At 43.8% G+C, this 26,666-nt stretch overlaps 1 protein-coding gene across 1 annotated transcript in view; it reads left to right on the top strand.

Moving 5' to 3' along the window:
- The window catches only part of SLC9A2 (solute carrier family 9 member A2), a 98,575-nt gene that overhangs the window by 45,548 nt on the left and 26,361 nt on the right, over window positions 1-26,666 (top strand). Inside the window, exons 4-5 of the mRNA XM_080813993.1 lie at window positions 17,946-18,163; window positions 18,568-18,770. Of these exons, the coding sequence (XP_080670119.1) occupies window positions 17,946-18,163; window positions 18,568-18,770 (421 nt within the window). The remainder of the gene's footprint in view (window positions 1-17,945; window positions 18,164-18,567; window positions 18,771-26,666) is intronic.

Below are 26,666 nucleotides of genomic sequence, written 5' to 3'. Positions count from 1 at the left end.
CACGCCTAAGGAGGAGTTCTGGAACGCCCATACAGTTGTCTCCATTATGTCTGTCAGCTGGCCTGGTGTTCGGGGGCTGGAACTGTGATGGGAAGATCCAGAATCAGGGGGGATAGTGAAAATGTTGGAAGGGGTTGGGGCTGTTGGTGCATCTTGCTTAGAAATGTCCGTGTGAGGGCCGGAGTCCACAGAGGCTGGAAGGTGGTGCTGCACTGAGGCCCCGACCGCCTGTGAAGAGGGGATCATGGGTTTACTTGGTCTGGGAATTAAGGAAGTCAGGGACAAATAGGACATCGTGTTCCTGGTAAATAGTGCAGGTAGTTCTCTGCGTGCTTTGTCGGTGGAAGAAAAGCATCACCTCTGTTTCCAACTTCAAAGTGATCATTTCTTTACAGCTTGGCGCACAGAAATGTCCTTTATTACATTGAAACTACTTTGTCACAGCACAGAGTGTGCTAAAATCATAAATTAACTGTTATATAAGATATTACAGGAGGTTTAAACATTTTTGGATCGGGAATGACCACACACGCCCATTACCCTATGATAGCCAGTGAAGAGACAGACTGATGTCCGAGTGTATTTGTTCGCGTAAGTGATACCCTGTTCTCTAATGTGAAGTGATCCGTGTGCTCCTCAGAACCCACCCGTGGGTGATGCTTCTGTGTGGTGTACATCGTAGGTGCGCACAACCCCTCTGCATTTGGAAAGTGCACCGTGTGCTCCCCACATTGCAAGTGCCATCCTTACCTTGCCATGTTGGTCCAGGGGATCCACTATAATGATGTAATTAAAATTGCACACTCGCATGCACTTCTTTTATAAAATAGTGGGTTTTTTTCTGCACTTAAATTTGTACTCTGTTTAGGAATTCCTATCATACCTCGTGCTAATTGCACGCTTTTGCCATTTAAAAACCAATTTTAAGGTTAATGGGAGGGAAGGCATGTAACGTGCTGAGCGTGCTCAGTAATCTGCCTTGTTTGCTTAAGAGAAGGGAGCGGCCATACAGAAAGGAAGAGGCGCTGAAGGTAGGCAGCCAGGGAGCAGAAAGGTTAAAGCCCCTCTCAGAATCTGTAAAATGGTGTAGCAACGTGATGCTGTCCTGCGTGAGTTTGGCCGGCTCTCCTCCTTCCTTCCATCCGACCCTCCTTCCTCTCCCTGCCCCTTTGGATTGCCTTTCAGATCCCACGACCCTCTGTGTCTCAGCTCTGTCTTGGGCAGGCTCTGAGGCAGCCTGTTCCGATTGAGATCACTCCAAGAGCAGGAAGTTAACACAAAAGTCTGATTAAAAAGAAACATCCTTCCACAGAACAGAAGAGTTGGGTCTGGGTTCGAAATGCAGATCAGTGTTTTCAGTGGGAAAGCTCTGGGCAGGACTTCAACATCTTGGTTCCTTTGGAGAGATGTCGGAAGTGATGTACTCTGGACATTCACAAAGCCCCGTGGCAGCTGTTTGTTTTGGGTCAGGGAATTGTGGTGTGAGGCCATTTTCACCAACAACAAGTAAGTGAAGTAATGAGAGGTGGTGTTCTATCTGCCTTCTCCTCCTGTCTTATAAAAGCTTTTCGGAAGGGTGCCTGGGTGGCTCAGTTGGTGGAGCATCTGACTGTTTCAGAAAAATGCTCACAGATAAAACACTGACGAGTCCCCATTGTCCCCTTCCTGTATTACCCAAAGACACAGATTTCCTTTTTTTTTTTTTTTAAAGATAATTCCTTAAATCAGATCCATAGTAGGTCTTCGTTCCCTCCTTATGAACAGCAGCCACCTTTTCTTGTCCTTACCTTGTACCCCCCGCATTCCCCTGTGCTCTAGCCAATGAGGCGCCGAAAATACACGGTCATGAAGGAAGGGAGGCTGGGTCTCCACAGAAGCTGGTGGCCTCTGGGGATGTGTAAAATTTCTCTTTCAGGTGCTCCAGGAATTTCAAAAAGTGGCTAAGTCTTCCTTTGGATAGAAGAGTAGGCACTCAATATTTCTTCTCTCTCTCTCTCTCTTTTTTTAAGATTTTATATATTTATTTATTTGAAAGAGAGGGAGAGAGAAAGCATGAGCAGGGGTGGGGGGAGGGGGCTGGTGAGGAGCACAGGGAGAGGGACAAGCTGACTCTGTGCTGAGTGCAGGTCCTGACATGGGGCTCGATCCCACGACACAGAGATCATGACCTGAGCAGAAATCAGGAGTCAGATGCTCTCCTGACTGAGTCACCCAGATGCCCCAACTGTTTTTCTTTTCTTTTTTTTTTCATGGATTTGTAATTCCTTAGTCATCCTTCTCTTGAGGGTATTTAAAATGTTTTCTACTTGCTGTTTCAATTATTCCAGCAGTGTTAAGGCAAAGAAAATAGGAAATGGTAAATGTTAGTCCTGCTTTATGAATGAGTAAATTGGGGCTCAGATGAGCAAAAAATATGGCTGTGGGTGAGTCTGTGGAAGTTGGGCCTGGACCTTAAGTCTCCAGTTCTCAGGCTGGCCAGCTCATGTCTCAGCATCCACTTAAAAAATAAAAACAAGCACATTTCAATGAAAATTTTTAAGTGAGACTTTAAACGGGAATTTCCAGAATGATAAGCTCAGGCATGAAGTCTAGGAGGAGGCCAAGCTAGTGGGACAGACGCAGTTGCTGCTGAAGACGTGGACACCATAATTCTCTCTCTTTCTCGTTTCTCTGTGTATGAGCCGGTGTATTTCACACTTTGAGAAAAATAGGAAAGGATGCCCTTGCTTGCCATTTTGAAGCTTCTGTCCTGGTTCCTCATGACGGGCCTGCCATTGGTAGCATTGAGGAGATCACGTCTGTAAGATACATATATGTGAATTCACAGTCAAGTAAATGTGCCAGAATGTTCCTCCTCACAGAATGGTCACATGCTCTGGTCTTCTCCAAATATGGCAAAAAAAAAAAAAAAAAGAATGCATGATACTGTGAGACATTCATAAAACCTTATACAAAGCATCTTACGTATGTACAGATATATGTATATTTACATGTATGTATGTGTAGGACAGGCTACTTTTATTCACTTTTTTCCCAGACTTGTCTCATGCTTACCAAATATTTTTCTTTTCTTTTTTTTTTTTAAAGGTTTTATTTATTTACTTGACAGACAGAGACCACAAGTAGGCAGATAGGCAGGCAGAGAGAGAGAGGAGGAGGAAGCAGGCTTCCCGCAGAGCAGAGAGCCCGACGCGGGGCTCGATCCCAGGACCCTGAGATCGTGACCTGATCTGAAGGCAGAGGCCCAACCCACTGAGCCACCCAGGCGCCCTACCAAATATTTTTCTTAATGTCATGATGTGATCTGGAGCTTTAACAAATCAGTCTGGATAATGCAACCTGGATAAATACTTGTCTGCCCACAGGCCGTCGGTTATTACACACTCTCCAGCTTGGCCTCCATGCAAACCCAGTTGGTCTCAAAGCCTGTCCAAACAGAGAGCAAGCCCATCACATCCGCTTACTTCTAGTGTGAACTTCAGACTTCAAATGCACGCCCGTCCGCAACACGCATACTTTTCCCCACCCACACGCAAAGAAGCGATGACCTTTAAGGACTGCGTGTGGTTCATAAGAACTGGCTTATGCTGAAGCCAGCCCTTGAAGTCAGTCATTAGCTTCCAGGCAGGCCAGCTGGGGTGCTTGAAGCGTGACCAGTAAAGAATGGATAGGGGATGCTGTCAGGAACAGGCCCAGGTCCTGGTGCCATGTGGCTGCCAACGCGCGGACATCACAATTTACGTATACTTCTACATATACGTCTTTCCTGTCTAAGCTCTGTTTTCCTCTAGCTCTTTAGAGCTTGTAACATCCTAAAATTTTAGGGGCATAGAGATAAACAGAAACTTATTCTAAATAAGCAAGACATAATCTTATTTCCAACAGCATCAGCCAAATGAACAGAGAGTTACTCTGTTCTATAAAATCTCAGTTATTACAAAGATCCAAAGTGTAACTAACAAAGCTTGTACCAGTTTCTAAGGCAGGTGCCAGCTCTGGTCTCTATGACAGGCTTCACTCTGAGCCTCCAAAATGCCTCACTCCCATCAGCACTGCCTCCGGGAATGCTTTGGTGCACTTGACACTGGCTGCACAGTAAGAATGAGGCATTGGTAATGTTGGGCACCATGCTTCTTCAACATTAATTTCAGATTCCTACAGGACAACCCAGCATATCTTAGTTTCTTGTATGATGTCAGCTGTTTGACACGTACACATTGGCAGGTTCATGACAGATAGTAACATTTAACACACAATTGATTGTGAATGAGCTTTAAAACAACAACGACAACAACAACAGAAAACAACTTTTTAATTCTTGTCCCAGGGTTCTAATCTATACCTCAGAGTTACACAGAACATCTCTCAGCCGAATAAGCAGGCCTAGGAAACCAATCTTTATAGCACAGGTAACAAGCATCCGTCCTCGGTTAAATTTACCATGTCCTCATTCCAAAACACACATCTACCTGTCTAACCTACCGAAGTGAAAATTATTCAGGCTTCGATGCTTGGAGTTTTAGTGAACACACTTTCAGGAAGAGCCTCCAGCTCTAATATCCTTCATTGCTCCAGGTGATGGGTCCATTTTCTCAAGAGCAGCACGTGGCATTTGTAACGGGGGCGCTTCTACGGGGGATGGAGAGACTGGAGTGGGACTGGAGATGAAGTGGGAGGAAGCTCAGACCATACTTTTGTTCTGCTATATCAGTCTGCGCCACGTCATGCTCCAGCCCTCAGAACCTGAGCATCATGGTTCTAACACACATCCAAATACATGGTGCCACTTGGCCTTCAACGTCAACCCTTTGGATTATGAAGAAGAGCAGGGAGAGTTAGAGAGTTTAGAGAGGAGGACAGAGGGGACCCCAATGGTAGGCTTAGATCTCCAGTTCTGTGACCTCTGCTCTCTTCATTGGCTCATTATACCTTCTATTGTCTTGGCAAAACAAAGCTTTACTGTTGATTTTGGTGTATGCCTTCACTTATGACTCTGGCCCAAACTGACCTCTTTAAAATCTTGTATGACCACCTCAGACACAAATGCTAAATGGTGGGGGTTTGGGAGGAGATAGTAAAATGAGGCAGGAAAATTAGTTAAATAATGAGAAAATAAATCATCTCTCCCTTAATTTTCTGGGCGTATTCAGGGAGCAGTAAAAACAAACAAATGAAAAGCTTATTATTTTTTATTACTACTCACATGTCTTTTATTTCCTTTTGTACAACTTGCCCTAAATTGCAGGGTGAAACTAGAAAAGGAAGAAGGGAATTTGAAATTAAAAACTTTTCCCCCTAGTTTTATAATTGTCATGTGTAAGTTTAAGGTGTACAACATGATGGCTTAATATATGTATATACTACAAAATGATTACCATAATTAGATTAGTTAACATATCCATCACTTCGTGTAGTGACCCTTGTGTGTGTGTGTGGTGAGAACTTTTAAGATCTATTCTCTTGGCAACTTTCAGGTATGCAATAATGTATTATTAACCATAGTCATATACTGTACATTAAATCCCATAACTTATTCATCTTACAGGGGAAGTTTTACACTTGGCCACATTTACCCATTTCCCCGCCTTCTTCCCCTCCCACAACCCTCACCCCTGCTTTCTGGCCATGATAACTATCAGTCTACTCTCTGTTTCTACGGCTTTTTTTTTTCTTTTTTAAAGATTTGATTTAATTTATTTGAGAGAAAGAGAAAGAGCAAGGGGAGAAACAGAAGGATAGGGACAAGTGGACTCTGTGTTGAGCATAAAGCCTGATGTGGGGCTCAATCTCATGACCCTGAGATCATAACCGGAGCCAAAACCAGGAGTTTGATGGTTAATCAACAGATCCACCCAGATGCCCCTATGACTTTGGGGTGTGTGTGTGTGTGTGTTTAAAGGGTTTATTTATTTATTTGAGAGAGAGAGAGAGCACAAGCAGGGGGAGCGGCAGGCAGAGAGAGGGGGAGTGGCAGGCAGAGGGAGAGGGAGAAGCAGGTTCCCCATTGAAGAAGGAGTCTGATGTGGGACTCGATCCAAGGACCCTGGGATCATGACCTGAGCTCCTGAGCTGAAGGCAGAGACTTAACTGACTGAGCCACCCAGGTGCCCCATGACTTTGTTTTTTGTTTTTTTGTTTGTTTTTTTTTTTTTTTTGTTTTGTTTTTCTAGATCCCTCACATGAGTGAGATCCTGCAATATTTGTCCAGAGTAGTGTAACTGATTCATAAAATTACTTGGATTTATTTTTATGGTTTAAGCTGTTTAATTAAATAGGTTCAACACATGAACCATAGCATTTGCTTGGTTTTTCTGAAAAAAGGAGAAGAATCAGTGGCCTGTCACCTTTTCCCTGGGTGCTGTCCTGTGTGGTGACCATCAGCGACATGTAGCTTTTGAGTACTTAAAATGTGGCTAGTTTAAATTGAGATGTGCTCTAAGTTTAAAATATACATCAGATTTTTAAGATTTAGTAGGAAAAGACTGTAGAAACTCCCATGTTGACATGACAATAAATTAGATTTGTTGAGTTCTTAAATGAATATAGTATGAAAATTAAATTCTGCAGTTTCTTTTTACACTTTTAATCATGACTACCAGAAAGTTCAAAAATACAAGTACCACTTGCATTATATTTCTGATAGACAACATTGTTCTCCAGCGCTCATGGTTAGTTTTTGCTGTTTGGATGTTTGAAGGCTTGTTGAAATATGTTTTCTTCCCTCTAATGAAGTAAAAGAAAAAAAAATAGAACGTAAAAAGATGGAGAAGAAAACAGAACAGAAACGCATTCCATTCATTGATGTTAATCATGCTGTTTATAAAGAACATTTCTTTGAGACTACAGGAAGTTAGAAAATGAGAGGAATAACTGAAGGGAGGGGCAGAAGCCACTGAGAACAAAGGAAAAACATTACCCAAGATCCACATTTAGGGGTTTTAATATAAAATCTTCAAAACCTGGCCAAGGGAGGGAATCTCCCTGAGAAAAGTTGTCATAGTTATAGGAATGAGCACAGTCCATTAAAACAGATTCTCTGGGGTTGGCTAGTTTGTATTTTTCACAAACTGATACTACAACTATTCAATGTTAAAAAGAATATATTTCATGACTCATCTTCTTATAAGTAAAAAAACATTAAAAACATTATCAGAATCACCTGTATGGAGAATATCATTCATACAGTCCATGAACTCTCAACCACATGAGCGGTATGTAATTCAGTTACACAGGTGGTAACTGAAAACAGCATAAAAATGAAAAAGAGCTGACCCAATAAATGCTACCATAAGAGAGTTTCATTTTGGGGTGCCCGGGTGGCTCAGTCAGTTAAGCACCCGACTCTTGATTTCAGCTCAGGTCATGATCTCAGGGTCCTGAGATCGAGCCCCGTGTTGGGCTCTGTGCTGGGTGTGGAGTTGGCTTGGGATTCACTTTCTCCCTTTCCCTCCGCCCCTCCCCCCAGTCCCTCTTCCTCTCTCTTTCTTTCTTCTCTCTCTCTCAGAAAGAGTATTTCATTTTGTGAAATGCATTTTGCAGATTTCTTTTCAATAACAAATGAATAAAGTGATATAATTTGGGACCCTTTTCACTGAAGGGCTTTGGTGTTGCCCTTAGGTGTGTCAGGGAGTTCAGTTATGGGAGTCACAGTTTGCTCCTTCAAGAACAGGATAGGTGCCCTAAGGAAAACCTTTTTCTCCTTCACCTCACTTTAACAAACATGAGTGTACTTCTCAGCAGCTGCCTGTTTGGGGCAGTGGGGAGGAAGCTAGCCTGGTGCCACCCCAGAGTCTTGCTCTGTTGGTTTCTTTGGCACAGAGAAGCCGTGAGTCGCTCCCCTTGATGCTCTAGCTTTAGTGTGCTCTCCCAATGTGTCTTCTCCCTCTGCTGCCACTTCTCCATCAGTCATACCTCAGGCCTTTTTTGATGTTCCCAAGGGACCTGGCCAAGTGGCCGAGATTCTTTTTCCCACATGCACCCTCACAGTCGAGTCACCTGGGGTCCTTGTAAGTAGGAGCCCAGCTCAGTCAGTAGAGGGAGGCTCTGTGTGAGCAAGGGAAACCCAAATCAAACCACATTCATTGGCTCACAGGAATCAACTCTTGATGAGGGCTTGTATAGATCTGGCCTTGGGGCTGTGGGACCCCAGGCCAGAACCACCTTTCTCTCTCTTTCTCTGTGTCTCACCTTCTTCTGTGCGATGGCTTCCTTCTGATAGGACAGGCATCTCTAAAACATCAGACAAGGATCACATAGAGATTGGGCTTTATATCGCTGTGACTCTTGTCCCTAAAGAGTGCAGGGGTTCCACTCTGTCAGCTCCTGTCAAAAGAAATTTCAGAGGAAGGATTGCGATTCGCTCAGGGATTTGAAGAACTGTGATTGGATCAGACCGTGTCACATGACCAGCTCTGCGGTGTGAGAAGTACCAGAAGAAGGAAGTCTCCATTGCCTACAAGTTAATGAGGAACGTTCAGTGCTTTATAGTAAAGCAGAGTGAGGGTTGGAGGGTGATAGACTGGGTTGAAGCTTCAGTGATGAAGAGCACTGTGCGTTGAGGGTGGCGGGTCAAAGGTGAAAAGCTCTGCTACCTCCGGGGGACCGAACCTCAGGGTGGTGAGAAAGGGGATAGATGCCAGGTCTTGCCCTGTTTTGTTCTGTAGGCAATCGGGAACTCGAAGCTTTGAGCAAAGAGGTGACACCAGTGTATTTCTGTTTCTCAGCAAGGACTGGAGTGCCTCCAAAGCTTTCTTATGCCATCACACAGAAAACTACCAGTGTTTCCATAGCGCTCTGGGGTAACAGCTGATGGTCATGGCCTTGGGCCCCAGGACTGGGGCAGTCACTGTCTGGGCAGGAGGAGAGAGAGGAGCTGCTGACAACAGGACGAAGGTGCCTAGGTGAGGGCTTGCCAGGGAAAGAACGTGTGCAGAGTCCTACATGTAAGTCCAGGCAAGAGAAGATGGAACCCATTCCGAGAACCAAGTCATGGAAATTGGGAGAAGGGAAGCAGAAGATAGGTGGCAAAGTATAATTAAGTCCTCGCATCTCACACTGGCCCTTATTTTCAGATTTCAGTAAAATTGTCAACATAATCATTCAAGTTTCACCTCTTTTCCCTCATTCATTCTTCCTCCCCTGAACCCTCTGCCTATAACCCCTCTTGCTTTCCTCAACCTTGGAGGTATTTAGGAATCACCTGGAAATGTGGTTGACATACACAGAACCCGAGGCCCCAGCCGGAGATTCTGATTCCAATACGTCTGGGATGGGGCTCAGGCATTTACATTTTTCCAAGGATTTCTAGTAGTTCTAGAAAAGCCATACTTTTACAAAAGAAACACAAGGCCTTTGCCAACACTCTGCGCTAGAGTCAGTGGACTCTGTGGGCCCCTTGATGCTTTGTGTTTCATTACTCTAGTGACTATGAATTGTGATTCTGTATGTGTTCTTTCCACAGAATCATGACTGCTCTAAGTGTTAGTGAATCTCCTATAAACATTAGTTGAATTGAGTTGAAAGCCTATAAAGGAGAAGGGATGAAAAGATGTGGAAAATCCATGAAATGGGCAAGACTGTCTCAATAATCAGGCATTTATAATAGTTTAAGTTTATTTTTATTTTTTTGTTATATTAAGAAAGGTGGTTCAGTTTTTATGCTTGGATCCTCCCTTAAAAACAAGCCTTGGGGGTCCCTGGGTGACTCAGTCAGTTAAGCGTCCAGCTCTTGATTTTGGCCCAGGTCATGATCTCAGGGTCAAGTTGTGAGATCAAGCCCCATGTCAGGCTCTGTGCTAGATGTGGAGCCTCCTTAAGATTCCCTCTCTCCCTCTGCCCCTGCCTCCACCCTGCTCACATGGTCCTGCTCTCTCAAAAAACAAAACAAAACAAACAAAAATTTTGTTTGTATTTTCTCGTATGTTAAACTCACTTTCCTCTTGGTTGTTAGGCTTTCTAGAAGAGGCAATCCATGATATGGCAAATTCATGCCCTGGAATAATTAATTTATTTCTCATGAGTGAATACTTTATTCTGAGAGTATCCAATTCACCCTGAGTCCCCCCAAGACCTGGCTTTAATCAATACAGAGAAAGCTTTTTAATTGACCTTCATCATTGCTAATGCTTGACACTGACTAGTGGGGTGTGCTTTCATATCTGGCAAAGTCTTTACCGAGAATATACAGCTACTCTTTGGACTGTGTTTGTCTACAGTTGGGTCCATCCTTTCTTCAGTTCACACGGAAGAGGTAGAATGGGAGCAGAAGAATTTTGCAACATTCTTCTTATCTGTTTAACTCATATTCCAAGCAGTTCAGATTACAGAAAGCATCTCCTAATCTGGGAATGGAAATTAGAGAATTGACCCCTTCTGAAAAAAAATGAAAGCACTTGTACTTAGAAACCAAATTCACTGAGACATGGCATCACCCTATGTACATAAACACAGACAGGATATATTTTTTTATCTTCATAACCAGAGATCTGCTGTCTCCGACCAGCCTCCAGTATTGATGCTGGTCCTTTTGGTTCTACAGATCCCAGCCATTTAAATGAAAGGTTCAGGGTCTTCATTAAACTAATCTCAGTCAGTATTATTTGACCACGCATCTTGGTACCATGACGTGCAGACAACCACGGTAAGCATGGCTGAATGATAGCCCCACTCTTTCAGAGCATACATTCTGGTAGAAGGGACTGAATGTCTACAGAAGAGTGGCTTCATGGACTGCCAAGATGGCATCATGGAACGGTACAGAGAAAAGTCTTTGTTGGAATTTTTCTCTTCAGAAATAGTCAAATGACAGATCCTCTAAAGATAAGGTCTGTTTTTCCCTTGGAAGACTCTGCTGAGATAGTATTAGCTGGCGTGAAGTTCTTGTATGCTGTATTTAGCATGACATAGTGGTGAAGAAAACCTCAATTGCTGGTTTACTGCAAAAACCCCTAATTATAGGGCTTTAGCTTCTCGGTCTCTAAATTGGTGATAATCACCATACATTTATGTTAAAACGTAACGTGAGGCAAGGTAATAACAAAGCAGAAAGCACCAGTGAATTCTATACATACCTTACCTCCATGTGGCCCCATGGAGTGGAAGCAATACCTGTCAAAAACACAGACGCGTTTTGGGATACTGTAGGGGCCAAATAGGTGCTACCATGGATTTTGCCAACAAAATGACAGGCCACTACAAGAAATGAGTGGACTCCAGCCTCTAGGTTCGTGTCCCTCCAAATCTGTTCTCCATAGTTCCTGCAGAGTTCTCTTTCTAAAACTCAGAATCTGGCCATACCACACCACTGTCCCTATGAACAGTTCGTCCATATAGTCATTGAGTTGAAAAACGCTAATCATCTGCTGGACACTACGCTAAGCATTGATAATACTTTTTTTTTTCTCCTAAAACTACCAGTTGGGTTAGGAAAACAGACATTAATTATATGAGCAAAGATATAATCTCTCACGTTTTCCCTCCAGCCTATGGAATAAAGTGGAAACTCCTGAAGGTAACATAACAGCGTCATTTGTCATTATCTAGCCACTAATTCCTTTCATCCTTGTCGCTTAATATCATCCCTCTCTTCTCTGGCAACCAAAATCATTCCCCATTGCCTGAATATGCCAGCCTGTTTCTTTCTTTAAGGCCTTTGCGCATGGCCGCTTCTTTTTCTTGGCTCACTTCTTCCTGGTTCCCGAGTTCTTCACTTAGCTGTGGAGATGTGACTCAAATGGACCCCCTTCTGTGGCAAAGGTCATGATTTCCTTCCCTGCACTCCCAATCCCATTTCTGACCCTTGCACTGTTCTGCCACGATGATATCTTTGTGACCCTTTTTCTCTGAGACCTTGAACCCTTGAAAGTAGAAGCTGTGTCTTACTTACTTTTATCTTTCTAGACCCTAGCACAGAACTTGCCCCTGAGTAGATGATAAGAAAATGTTGGTTGATATTAAATGTCCTTCATAATCATATTGGCCAAATATGGAGATTAGGAAAGAGAGACGTGCATGGGAAGAGGGGGGAAGACTTAGTGACATAGGTTAATAGAAATAAGGTCCTATTGCAAATGCTAAAGGCCAGTTGTCCTCTATTTGAAGGCTCTTCAGGGTGGGGCGCCTGGGTGGCTCAGTGGTTTAGGCCTCTGCCTTCGGCTCGGGTCATGATCCCATCGTCCTGGGATCGAGCCCCACATCAGGCGCTCTGCTCAGTGGGGAGCCTGCTTCCTCCTCTCTCTCTGCCTGCCTCTCTGCCTACTTGTGATCTGTCTGTCAAATAAGTAAATAAAAAATTTAAAAAAAAAATTAAAAAAAAAAATTGAAGGCCCTTCAGGGTTAAGAAATCCAACTAGAGGGTACCAGGGTGGCACAGTTGATTGAGCATCTGACTCATGGTTTTGGCTCAGGTCGTCATCTCAGGGTCATGAGTTCTAGTCCCGCGTTGGGCTCTCTGCTCAGTGCTGAGTCTGCTTCAGATTCTCTCTCCCTTTCTCTTTGCCCCTCCTACTTATGTGCTCTCTCTCTCACTCAGGTAAATAAACCTTTAAAAAAGAAAAAAAGTCAACTAGAGTTTTCTAAAATGTAATGAGTCTCTTTAGGTTATTATTTTGATGTGAGTATTATCTATCTCAGGGATGTTCAGAATGAGAAGCCATGGATTTCAGGTCTGAAATCCTCATGGGTGTCCGTGCTGATGGAAGAAGGAATCTCACTTCTCTGGAAATGCAGCGCTACTGTGATAACATTTGAACATGAGCTTGTACCTAAGGACACTCCTGGCCAGGCACTTCAGACCCTGTGAGGCTGAGGACAGTCAGGCAACAGCCAACACCATTCTCACCTCATAAGTTTCTTGTGCTTCCTTTAGAAAAATGAGGAAGAAGCAAAGTTATGGTGCCAAGACCATCAGCTGTAGATGATGGTTTATGCAGAGGGGGGAGAGAAGGTTTCTATTCTATTCTACTTCTGGGAGACTATGTTGCATTTGCCTCCCTCATTGTGTGTACTTGTGATGTTACTGCAGTGAGGGGGTTTGACTTCAGGTCAGAGTATACCACGACAAAAACCTCTTACAGTGAAAACACCTCCTGGTCTTTGCATGAGTGTGTAGAGGACAGACCAGAGCAGGGACGTTTGGACCTTCTGTCCCCAGCCCGTAGAGTGCATCAATGTCATAGACATCCCCAGGCTTCTTGAACGGGGCACTACCAGATACTGAGGCCTCTGGTCCCCACCAGGGGCATTCTTCTCCCTCCAGCCTCTCACTGTGCTGGTAGGAAATAGCTTTAAGTTACAGCGTGGTATCTGGCAGACATGAGCATCGCTGCTGGTGTCACGTTAAGGACACAAAGCGAGGGAAATTGATCCCATGGACATTCATGCAATATTCATTTATTTATTTTTTTATTCTTACACCAAAGCTATGTTTTTCAATAATTTCCAAGTAAAATTTTTATTGACTTGATGACCATATAATGAACTGAAGGTTACTCTTCACCTGAATGGTTTACGTTTTGCCCAGTGACTGACGGGAACGGATTCTTAGAGGGAAATGTTTATCATAGTCACAAAAACAATATTCTCCAGCCTTTTAAAAATCACTTTTTGAATGATTAAAAATAATCTGAAGCCAGGAGGGAGAGAGGGATATAGGGGTAGTATGAAAAATGGAGGGATTTCAACTCTGTAGCTGATGTTTTATTTAAAAAAAAAGTGATTAGAAAGAACTAGGTAGTGGGTACTTCAGTGCTTATTTCCTATATTTGTCTCTAAGCTTAAATGCTTTATAATAAAATCATTTAGAGGCACATTTTGCATGGCATTAGAGAATTTCAGGAAGTAATAGGACCATTAGAATTTGTTTTTGTTACAAAGTTTTAGCCTGATAACATTTAAGAAAGGCTCATTAGTTTGTGTTGCTGTATATATCTTTTTTTTCTTTTTTGATAAAACACAGTTTGCTTTAGATTGGTAATCAGTTTAGTTGGGCTTTTGCCTTCATTACTTTGTATCAGGCAACTCTTAATTTTCGAAGTCTGGTTAAAGAAAAGTTAAACCAAACTATGAAAGACGAAGATGTTCGGAACCATTGTGAACAAATGGTTTTTATGGCAGTGGGGGCTGGCATGATGCCCTATGTAGGCTCACTCAGAGAGGTGCCACTGGGCCCTCCTGTTCTCCTCAGTCTCTCTCGTCTGCTGGTGGAGGGTCTAGCCTATGATTTGAGCCAGCAGGACAGAGCGTCTGTCAGCTTCCGTCGCCAAGCACACTCAAGCAACTCTGGCCACCATCTTCAGGAGACAGGCACTTGGTTGTGGGCACCACGCCAGGGAGGGGAATGCCAGCAATGGTATGATCCACAGAACACTGGCTCCCAAAGATTCTCATCCCCAGAACCTCCTTGCAAGTATATTACCTTACATGGCAGAAGGGACTTTGCAAGTGTGATTATGTTAGCGTCTTGACATGGGGAGACGACACTGGATAAAATCACAAGGATACTGAAGAGAGGACAGTAGGAGGGTCAACCGTCAGAAGACACGACCAAGGAGGCAGAGGTTGGGATCGTGGGTTCCTGAGCCAAGGCACATGAGCAGGCTTCAGACTAGGAAAAGGGAGGAACTATCTCCCCAAGAGCTTCCAGAAGGCACAAAGCCCTATCAGCCCCTTGATTTTAGCCCAGTGCAAGTGGTTTTGGCCTGCTGACCTCTGCAAGCACACAATGATGAATCTTCGTCGTCGTCACTAAGTTCTGGCTAATTTCTTACCACCGCCATTGGGAACTAATACAAACATGCTTGTACTTGAGAAAGGCTGAGCAACGGCTTAGCAGAGGAGTGAGACTTCCTCCCCAGCTGAGGTGACCGTGCGTTATAACAGCGCAGGCTTTGAGTCAGACTGCTTGAGTCAAACTCCTGGCACCACCCTTTATTAGCAGTCCTGTTGGATAAGTGGCCTCTGCCTGCCTTTGTTCTCTCATCTGTAAAATGGGAACGCTAACAGAACTTGCTTCAGAGGTTTGTAATGAGGTGAACTGGCATAATCCACACAGAGTGCTTACAGAGAACCTGGCGCAGAGCAGGGGAGCTATAAAGGGTGACTTATTATAGAAGCCCTCAGCTGTTCAAAGGCCTTGCCTTGTGTTTGTGGTTGCTGAATTTTATTAGCTGACTTAAGAAGGCACTCTTTCTTTTGGGAACCACGTTAATTATGCATTCCTCCCTCATATAAATCTCAAAGAAGTACCCACTCATTCTGGGGCCAGTGACATTGTGGCTAAATTCAGGGTTCCCGACCTGGTGCGGGTCTTTGTTTTCTTTTAATAGGGGCACACGGATAAAGAGACATGTTGTGTGTGTGTGTAAGAACAGTGAAATGGGTGCATGATTACCCGTTTAGGTCTTTACTCAGAGGGCCCTTATGTTTGTGTTCTTCTGCCTATCCGTCTGCTTGCAGTAGGAAGATTTTCCTAAAAGTAAAGATTTTCCTAAAGTAGCAGAAATCTTCTCAGGGTAAGGAGGACTCCATGCAGTGGTTGGGGGTGGGGTATGTTTAGGGTCACTGTAGCTCTGAAATGAGGAGAATGTGGAAACCTTCACGGATCATGACCAGCGGTTGGCTTAGAGCACAGTGATCACTCAGTGGAAGGCGGACAGCTCACTCAAATTCTGTCTTCCTTCATTCTAGAATGCCTTCTGATAATGAAGTCATTTGCTTCCTAGTATACATGTCTCTATTTTTTTATTTAATTTTTTTCATCATGATACGTATACTCTTTAATCCCCTATTTCCCCCATCCCCCTACCCACCTCCCCTCCAGTAACCACCAGTTTGTTCTCTATAGTTAAGAGTCTGTTTCTTGGTTTTTCTCTTTTTCTCTCTTTTTCTCCCCTTTGCTTTTGTGTTTCTTAAATTCCACACAGGAGTGAAATTATATGGTATTTGTCTTTCTCTGACTTATTTTGCTTAGCATTATACTCTCTAGCTCAGTCCATGTTATTGCAAATGGCAAGATTTCATTCTTTTTATGGCTGAATAATATTCTATTGTTTGTATATACCACATCTTCCTTATCCGTTCAGCAACTGATGGACATTGGGGCTGCTTCCATATTTTGGCTATTGTAAATAATGCTGCTATAAACACAGGGGAGCATGTATCCCTTTGAAATAGTGTTTTTGTATTTTGGGGGTAAATACCCACTAGTGTGATCCCTGGGTCATAGGGTAGCTCTATTTTTAACTTTTTGAAGAACCTCCATACTATTTTCCAGAGTGGCTGCACCAATTTGCATTCCCACCAATGGTGCATAAGGGTTCCCCTTTCTCCACATCTTCTCCAACACTTGTTGTTTCTTATGGTTTTGATTTTAACTGTTGTGAGGTGGTATCTCTTTGTGGTTTTGATTTGCATTTCCCTGATGATCAGTCATGTTGAGCATCTTTTCATTTGCCTATTGGCCTTCTGTATGTCATCTTTGGAGAAATGTCTGTTCATGTCTTGCTCACATTTTTTTCAAAGATTTTTTTATTTATCTGACATAAAGAGATAGTGAAAGAGAGCATGAGAGAGGAGAAGGTCAGAGGGAAGAAGCAGACTCCCCACAGAGCTGGGAGCCCTATGCGGGACTTGATTCCGGGACTCTGGGATCATGACCCGAGCCGAAGGCAGTCACCTAACCAACTGAGCCACCTAGGCGCCCAATTGCTCACATTTTTTAATTGGATTACTTGTTTTCTGGGTATTGAGTTGTATATGTTCTTTATATATTTTGGATACTAACCCTTTATTGGATATGTCATTGGATATGTCATCTCCTCCCACTCAGTAGGTTGTCCTTTGGTTTTGTTGATTGCTTTCTTCATTGTGCAAAGACTTGTTATTCTGATGAAGTCCCTAAGCCTTTCCTTTTTTTTTTTTTTTTTTTGCTTGTATTTCCCTTGCCTTAGGATACATGTCTAGAAAAATGTTACTACAGCTGGTGTCTAGCATCGGTGTCTCTTTAGATGGAACCTAGGATGAGCCGTCACCAAGCTCATACTGACTTTCCCTTTGTAGGTGGCATTTGAGATGGGCAGGGGTAACATTTCAGACAGAGAGGAGCGTATGCCCACAGGAAGGCAAGAAGATAGGAAAGAGCAGGGAAATTACAGACAAGTGAGGCTGGTTGGAGATGGGGTAAGAGATGAAACTGGATTTGTCCACTGAGTGAAGAGTGTAAAAATTTTCAGACGTCCAACCTAGGAGCATGGACTTGACCTGAGGGCCCTTCCCTTACCAGAGTGTGCACAGGTGCTCTATTAAAATAAATTCCATTGGAGGGGAAATCAGAGCTCTGTGGTCCCAGAGTTTTGAAGATCCTGGGGGAATAGGAAAAAGGGTTTCTGTTCTTTCGTTGATCTCAGAGCCTATAACTATGTTGTGAATTTTCCAGAGGTGGAACTAAGGTGTTGGGATAAAGGAAGAGTAAGTGGGTCCAAGAGATTCTCGGGATGAGGAGTAGAAAATAATTGGTGACCAATGAGATGGTGGGGGTGGGGGACATGGAGGAGGTGTGGCAGGGAGAGAAGGCCAAGGAGACTACAGTTTCAAGTTTAGCATTTTAGGCACTAACCAGAGCGATAGAGAAGATGAAACTGGTTTTACAGGAGGAGAGCGGGTTTTGAATATATCGCAGACCTGTTCCATTTGTGATGCTGGCAGGTGCCGATGCCCATGGGCTACAAAGCTGGGCAGAGCTGAGAAGTTCCAGCCATAGGTAATGACGAGGTCCTTCAGAGACAGTGGGGTTCCAAAGATGCAAATCACATTCACTTATACCAATCCATCAACGATGTTACAGTGATGGGCAGAAGGGTTGAGCCATGACTTAGCTCTTAAGTGCAGACTCTTCTATTCAGATTAGGGTCACTGTCATGTTTAAATAGAAGCTGTATCTCTCCTTGCAGAATCACTGCTTGTGCAATGACTATGAATAAGTATGTGGAAGAAAACGTATCTCAGAAGTCGTACACCACCATCAAGTATTTCATGAAGATGCTGAGCAGCGTCAGCGAGACCCTGATTTTCATCTTCATGGGCGTGTCCACCGTCGGGAAGAACCACGAGTGGAACTGGGCCTTCGTGTGCTTCACTCTTGCCTTCTGTCTGATCTGGCGAGCGCTGGGTAATGGTGCTTGTTTCCCGAAGGAACACCCGACAGCACTCACTAGAAGAACGGGGCTTGCTTCTTCTCGTCCCCCCCCTCAGCTGCTGGCTACTTCATCTGCTGCTGCTGCTGCTTCCTCTCCCTCTCCCTCACCTCTCCCCCATTCCTCATGGATTCTGTTCATCCCCAAGTACCTTCATGACTTTGCTGTAAGTCACACTGACCTCTTTTGGCCTCCCTGAGTTCCCATTCTCCCCTGTAACCCTGGAACAACAAGCGCCCGTGAGCAGAGGAAAAGGGGAGAGACTGTGGGGCTCGTTAGACACCTCGCCCTGTCACAGAAGTGCAGAGAATGAGTCTTCCTGGTTTCATGTTCTGGCCTCACACACTCTGTTTTCTTTGGTTTTGCTTTTCGTTCTCAGGTGTCTTTGTCCTGACTCAGGTCATTAACTGGTTCCGGACGATTCCCCTGACCTTTAAGGATCAGTTCATCATTGCCTACGGAGGGCTCCGAGGTGCCATCTGCTTTGCGCTCGTGTTTCTCCTCCCTGCTGCTGTGTTTCCTCGGAAGAAGCTGTTCATTACAGCTGCAATCGTTGTCATATTCTTTACTGTCTTCATCCTGGTGAGTAAGCTTCTCTCTCAGCAGAGTCTCTCCGGTTACCGAGAGGAGACAAGATCTTTCAGGCTCGCAGAACAAACTCCTTTCACAGGAGGCCAAGCAGCCGAGGTGTGTCGCGGCTTTGGTAGTCATGATGTTTGGGAAAATGCTGCTTCCTGGTGTCACCTGATTGTGCTGGGGCCCAAGGGAATCCAATCTAGTCACTTGGCTCCCATGCAGGAATTCTTATTTAAGGAAACTCAGCTTAGTGATCTAAGCTTACTAGTGGAAACTAAGGAACCGAGCTCGCTAATCCTTGTCATTTGTGTCACTCCCTGACCTAGTAAATATACTCATTAAATGCTACTTGTGTGATGACCTTCCAGCAGCAATTTGACATTAGTTGATGGCATAGCAGTGTGTCCCTTGAGATGGTGGGATGTGTGACTACATGCTTAGTATTGTGAGGCAGGAAGTGTGGTGGGAAGAACACAGGTTTGGGTCTTTGCCTATCAGTCTCTTTAAGTGACTTAACCTATCAGTCTGACTTTGCCTATCAGTCTCTTTAAGTGACAAACCGGCCCTTAGGAGATTCTATTTTGCAGATACCCATTTAGTAAATATGTATGAGGCTCCTGCTATGTGCTGGACAGTGCTCTGGGGGCTTGGGATCTATGAGTGAACAAAAGGCAGAAATATCCCTGCGCTAGCGAACTTACATCCCAGAGGGGATGGCAGATACTGGACACTAGACATGCGAAGTGAGTAAATTATAGAGTATATAAGAAGGTGAAAGGTGCTGTGTTTCAAGAAGCAGAGTAGTGAGTGGGGGGAGTTGCGCTTCTAAATAGAATTGTCATGGAAAGCAATGGAGAAAAAATGACATTTGAGTAAAAGTTTGTGGGGGATAGTATAGCTAAGCCAAAGAACATTCCAGACTGATAGGACCAAAGGTATGCAGGCAATATGTTCCTGGCCAGTGTGGCTGGAGGGATGGGGATGAACATGAGACTCTGGGGTCCTAGATAGGATAAGGCCACACTGTCCATGCAGGGGCTGGCTCTTCAAGTGGAAGGGAAGCCATTGGGTTCTGTGTAGAAGCGTGATGTGTTTTGACGGACTTTGTAAAAGGATCACCTTGGACACTGAAGAACAGTCTGCTAAGAGGACAGGATAGACATGGAAAATGTAGTGCAGAGGCCAGTGTAGCCACCAAGCAAAACAGGTCCCAAGAAGGACTGAGATTCTCAAATCCATCCTGCAGGTCGAACCTACAGGATTCCCCACTGGGGTAGACGTGGGTGTGAGGGAAAGAGCCATCCCAGAGGACTCCAGAGCTTCTGGTCCGAGCTGCTGGGAGGACAGACTTCCTTTCACATGAGAAGGGAAGGGTGTGGATGGAAAGGATGGAACTTGGTTTACAAGCATGGCCAGTTAGGGGTGCTGATTAGACCTACAAGCAAAGGGATGAGTGGGAGGCAAGGTACTGGGTCTGGAGTTCAGGAGGCAGTCGAGAGCTGGCGTTTGAAGCGCTGAAACTGGACAGGATGGTCAAGAGAGTGAATATACATCCAAGAAGCCAGTACACAGGACCAGGAACTGGTATCTAGGGCAGCCCAAACTTAAGACACTGGGGAGAAGAGGAAGGCAGCCAGGGAGCCTGAGGGCAAGTTTTGACGACAAAGGGGGAACTGGGAGGTACTTTTTATTTATTTATTTTTATTTTATTTATTTTTAGGGGGCACTTTTTATTTACTTATTCTTTGTTTTAAAGATTTATTTATTTATTTGAGAGAGAGAGAGAGAGATGGGGACTGGGGGAGGGACAGAGAGGGAGGGAGAGGGACAGACTCCTCACTGAGCATAGAGCCAGATGCAGGGGTCCGTGATCCTGAGATCACAGCTTGAGCCGAACAAAATCAAGAGGCAGGTGATAACTGACTGTGCCACCCAGACACCCCTTTAGGAGGTACTTTTTAAACAAATTTTGTTTAATAGTTCATCACAGAATGCTTTCTAGTTGCCTGACTCAGGTTTAAGTTCTTTTTATATTATCTCATTTAATCCTCATAACAACTCTATGGCACAGAACTCTAGGAGTCACTTTTATTATTCCCATATTACAGATGAGGACACTGAGGCCCTGAGCCTGTGCTTCAGTGCCTTTCCCAAGTCTACACAGATAGTAAAAGGTGAAACAGGAACCAGTTTGGTGTTAACTGTAAATAAATTGCATAGTAAGAGTTCAGTATTGTAACTCACTGTGCTCCTTCTCCTTCCGCTGATCAGTTCCCCAAAAAGCAGTTCATCCTTCATCATTGACACCTCCCAGGCTGGGGACAGTGGGTTGTCCTGTGTGAGGAATCCAGGAGAAGAACGCCTCGGGAGCCCCTATCCTAAGTCAAGAAGTGGCCACTTACTGTTGTCGTCTTTGTCACCAGCACCTTCCCACTGCTGGTACTCATCAGTGATGGCTATCTTGTGTCAGGCACTCGGACAAGACCTCTTCTGTATGTGTTATCTCATTTCATCCTCACAACAGACCTTTGAGAATGAGCCCCGTGAGGCTGAAACAGAGAAAGGAGACAGACCCAAGGGTACACGTGAGTGAGTGACAGAAGCTGAACTTGAGCCTAGGACTCTGACCCACAGACAAGCTGAGACCGACTGACCTCCATTGACTTCACTCAGAAGACATTGTTGACCAGGTCATGGTTAGTAATAGCTTCAGTTAAAGTAGTACATGCTAGTTTTGGTTCAAATATCCCATGTACTTCTTATACTTTGGGAGATACCTGGGTGTAGAGGAGAAGTGAATGCCCTTGTCTTTATCTTTTTACTGGAGTGTTTATAGGATCCTTGTAAAAAGTCATCCAATTTGTTACTCCTGTACTTTACCTGAGGCAAAATGGCACATTGAATCCATTTTGCCTCAAGCCTTTTAATCTCTCAGGAGCATCCTAGGGCATCAGGCTTGAGGGGAAAAGTCAGGTGGGGGTGAGTGTCTCAGCCGCTTCTCCTAGGCCAGCTGCCCTGTCCTTTAGCACTCCCCACGAGCCCTGCCAAGGTTTAGTCAGTGCCCTGGACTCCTCCATGCTCTCAGAACTGAAGGTGTCAAATACAAAAATAGAACCGTGTCGGTCTAGTGTAACTAGGAACTGGGTCATTTGGAGATGAATATATCAGTGGCCATTATCCATCCAAGTGTTTCTCAAATATCTGCCGGGCAGAAGTGACTCCTTCCCCCAACCTCATGGACACATGCATTTGTAAAACCCAGTAAAAATGACTAAATAGGAAGATGTAATTCAGGAGAGGACGTACAAAAGACAAGCTCAAATTTTTCAGTCAGTATATTCAACAGACAGAAAATTACGTTTCTACGATCAGATGAAACATAGCATAGGAAAAAGGAAAGTATTGCAGAAAGGTATATTATTACTCAATAATTGTGTGCATAGGTGATTAATACAGAGTCTCTTTATTATACTCCTATCTTGGCTTTTGGGAATTGTAAAGTGACCAAAAGATATAGGTGAAATCTGGATTCCTCATCTTTAAAGCCTACACACCCACTTAGAATGAATAGCGTGTATAGCAATATTTAACAGAATTTTTGATGTGACAAATGAAAAAAGACAAGCCGCAAACAGAATAGCTTAGACTTATTGGCTATATTTGGTATCATAAACATATCATATTAACCCTCCAGAGATTTTGGGGGGGGGGTCAGTATTTAGAGTGTGTAACCATACTCCCCGGGCGGTCTTCTCTTCCGGATTAGGTTTAAGGATAATCTGGCGAAGCTCTCTCTGATGCCTGTGGGGAAGAGGAATTTCTGTAGTTCCATTCATACTATAATCTTCCTGTCACTCTTGTCTGTCCCACCCTTTTGTGGGCATAGATTGGAGACTAATCTGGCTCTTATGAGACTCTGGGTTATGAATACACACGTGCACACCCACACAAACACACACACACACACTCCCTTCGGAAAGGATATTTTTTTCCAGAATACATCAATAATTAAGGAACTCAGGGAAAGAAGCCTGAAAGAAAATACTTAATGGGTTATGAACAGAGTAGAAATAATTACTCATAATCTATGCATAACATTTTGTCTTCTGATTAAGGGTTATGCATTCTTTTTCAAGTGACAGCTTTTATATTGATGGATCTATCATTAAATGTCTAAGTGTCTTTTCCCCTTATTTCAGTATTTCTTGTACAATGAACTCTCCTATCCCTGATACTGTTGAGTTAGTACTATCTTCTAAAATAGCATTCCATATGACATATGGTTTATCATTGGAAACCTAGACTTATAATGAGAATTTTAACATTCCTTGAATCATGCTGATAATTAAGAAAGTAGTCTCTTGCTGAAACATATTAACATGTTACCAGAATACAGTCTTGCTTATGGAATACTGAATGAGTAAATGATTCTGATTCCTTGGGCATGTGAATTCATTTTCTTTTAGATAATTTTGGTAATGTTACATAAAACATAAGCTCTCATTTTAAAATTATATTCAAGGAAAGCCTGGGTGGCTCAGTCAGTTAAGCGGCTGCCTTTGGCTCGGGTCATGATCTGAGTGTCCTGGGATCGAGTCCCACATCAGGCTCCTTGCTTTGCAGGGAGCCTGCTTCTCCCTCTGCCTCTGCATGCCACTCTGCCTGCCTGTACTCTCTCTATCTCTCTGACAAATAAATAAATAAAATATTAAAAAATAAAATAAAATTATATTAAAGATTGGGGGCGAGGTAGAGTACCATAGTAGAGAGCACAGACACTGGAGTAAAGCTGTCCTGGGCTGAGATTCTGGCTGATATTCTGATAGTTATTGTCCAGAACAGCCTCTGTGAGCTTCTATGGGTTCAGAAAATGGTACCTTCCTCCCAGGCAGTAGAGAGGAAATTGGTATGTAAACATAGTATTTGATGATTTAACCTAATGATTTGCTGTTTTAATTATGACGTTAAGTAAAATGGTAGTAGAAGAAAGAAAAAGAATGCCCTTCGATGTACGTTTCTTTTCTTTGAAAAGAAAAATGATTGCAGAACACTTTAACAATCTGGTTATTATTTATTATTTATTATAGAGCAGACCCCCTGAATTCTGGAAATCCATTCAGTGGTTATCTAGAAGCCCATCAGGTAGCAAGGTTAACTGGAATTCATGACAGGACAATCTCTTTGTGCCTCCACTGCAGATCCGTGTCGTGTCTATCGTGAGTCATTGTCCAGATCTTGGAAGCATCTGGGATTTTACCTTATTTGCAAGTTAACAAGTTTAACTTGGCTGTAGAATTTCCAGGGATGCTTGCAGAAGATACCTGACCCCTGCTTCATGGACAAAGGGCTTTATTACTCATGGCCAAAGTAGTAGCCAGAGCTTCACATTCATTTGTGTCAGCATTCCAAGCACTCCAGGTTCCCCGACGGAGGACCCAGGATAGATATCCATGCATGCAGTGGGTTGCATTCCAGGATACAGGCACTGAGTGGGAGGATCTATATCTCTTTGTCTTGAGGGTGACATTGCCTCATCTTTAGATGCTGCTTGTTGCAAATGCAGCCCTGGAAATGGCCTGGGTAAAGGTGGTTGAGGCCCTGCATCATGGGCACCCCCTGGAAGAGTATGTGGGACCCTCAGGACTCAGGGTGGGTTGGCCTTTCCCAATAATCACATTCCTCTGGGGGCATCTGGGTGGCTCAGTTGGTGAAACATCCGACTATTGATTTCAGCTCAGGTCATATCTCAAGGTCATGAGTTCGAGCCCTATGTGGGGCTCTGCGCTAGGTGTGGAGCCTGCTTAAGATTCCTCTCTCCCTCTCCTCTGCCCCTCCCCACCAATAAATAATAAAAATTAAAAAAATAACGTCTGCTGACTTAGCCTGTTGAACTGGGGCGATGATGTCAACTATTTTATAGACATTGTACTTCGATTTGTTAAAGGAATGGTCATGTTTAAGATACATGTATAGCGCAACAGTGACACATTCCTATATTTAATTAACATATACCATTACTAAGCAAATGAATTAGCAAAAGTTCATCCTGGCCCTACAAAAAAATGAGCAAGATGATTAAGATTTTTTAAGATAAAAAATGCAGATGGATAATTTAGAATCTGAGAGAAAGCAATATTTTAGTTGCAAGGGTTTGTGACTGAGTAAGTAGATAAAAGAAGGTGATGTTTAATTTAGTATTAGGGGAGTATTGGGTTTGAAGGATGGGGAATCAGGTGTTTGGTTTTGGCCACATATATCTTGGACAGGTCTATTGCCTATTAGACATCCACATGGAGATATTGACTAGGCAATTGTATGTATGGGTCTAGAATTTATGGGAGAAGCCAGAGTGGGAAATAGAAATTTGAGCACAGGGAGAGTATAGAGGAGGCATACCAATACCAAGACGTCCAGGAAGTGTTCAGGATCCAGCCAAGGAGAATGAAAAAGGTGAATAGTAAAATGGGGAAACATCAAGAGGGGTGTAGTCAGGCAAGGTGGGAGCAGAGAGCAGACTATTGGATGAGTGGACCTACTCACAAGAGTGCTGGGTCAGGGGGCATGGGAACTCTAATCACCTGGATTCCGGGGAGAAGGATAGAGACTGGAGATGGGGAGAAGGAGACAAGTCTGCTGAGGTCTGGGAGAGGAAAGGGGTGATAGTGGGAGGGGAATGTGTGCCAGAGGAGGGTTTTTGTTTGTTTTTCAAAGATGGGGGCCATAGCAGCGTGCCTGAATGCTGGTGGGATGGTAGAGAGAAACACTGATAGCACAGTGAAGAGAAAGACGTGATTTAGAGGAAGAGACGGACGTCTGACAGCCAGTTGCTGTGCAGTGTGGTTAAGTCTGGAAAGAAAGATACACAGAGCCAGGAGACTGTGGCTCTTGACCTTGGCTCTTGACTATGGCTCTTGACCACTTACCCATTGAAAGCTACACATCGCACGGGCAGCCGGGCCCGTGATCTCTGTGATCAAGTTTGTAACGGGAGTGAGGCTTTACAGAGGATATGGGATAACAGAGCAATGAGTGACATTTTTGTTGTTGTTGTTAGTGAGTTTCTTTCTTTACATTTTTCTGGACATTGCCTACTTAATCAGCAGAGAAATGTAAGGCAGCTTCTCCCATTTCTGTGTGTGTGTGTGTGTGTGTGTGTGTAAATTTTAATTAAAAAAAAAAAACAAACAAGAAATCATTTTCTTCCAAAAGCTCAAACCAAAAGAACGCTCATGACTTTGTCAGACAGCAGTTGGTTTTTTGGTGCTTCATGTTCCTGGGAGCAAAAGGAGGCAGGACAGGTGGAGACAGAGGTGGCACAAGGTGGAAAAAACCAAGCTCGCCTGGCTGTCCTCCTGTTCATGCCTGCTGTTAAGCCATTCCCTTCCTCAGGTCTGGCCCCGAGGTATTGTGCGCATCGTGCCAAAGCCGAAGTGAGTGGGTGAACCTGTCGTTTGTCCTTTGCAAACATGGTTTTCGGTGGTTTGTTGGAAAACCAAGGCATTTCTTTATTGTTTTAACCTACACAGATGGTAACAAGCTATTTTTCTAAGGCTTATCAGGTTGCTTTCCCACGTGACCTAAACTGGAAATTTTGCAATGTGGTTAAAATAAGGTGCCTTCTCAAAGGTTAGCTGTTGTTTTTTGTTTTTGCTTGTGTTTTTCCTTTATTTCTCCCAACCCAAGACCCAGGGCTCCTAGAGGATAGCGTCCAGCTTGGGGAACTTAATATGACATTTGCCACGTACTCTGTCTCCAAAATAGATGGACTGAGGAAGGAAGGAAGAAGGGAGGGAGAGGAACCCATCAAATCATTCCTGTTGACATGACATGACAACTGCAAATACTTCAAAGAGCAAATAGGGGATTCTGAAGGCAGCTGTTTAAGTAGAGGTTGTTCAAAGA

The sequence above is a fragment of the Martes martes genome, assembly GCF_963455335.1.
Source record: "Martes martes genome assembly, chromosome: 9".
NCBI classification, from domain to species: Eukaryota; Metazoa; Chordata; class Mammalia; order Carnivora; family Mustelidae; genus Martes; species Martes martes.
The sequence above is the reverse complement of the archived record's forward strand: the minus strand, read 5'-3'. Positions and strand labels throughout refer to the sequence as shown.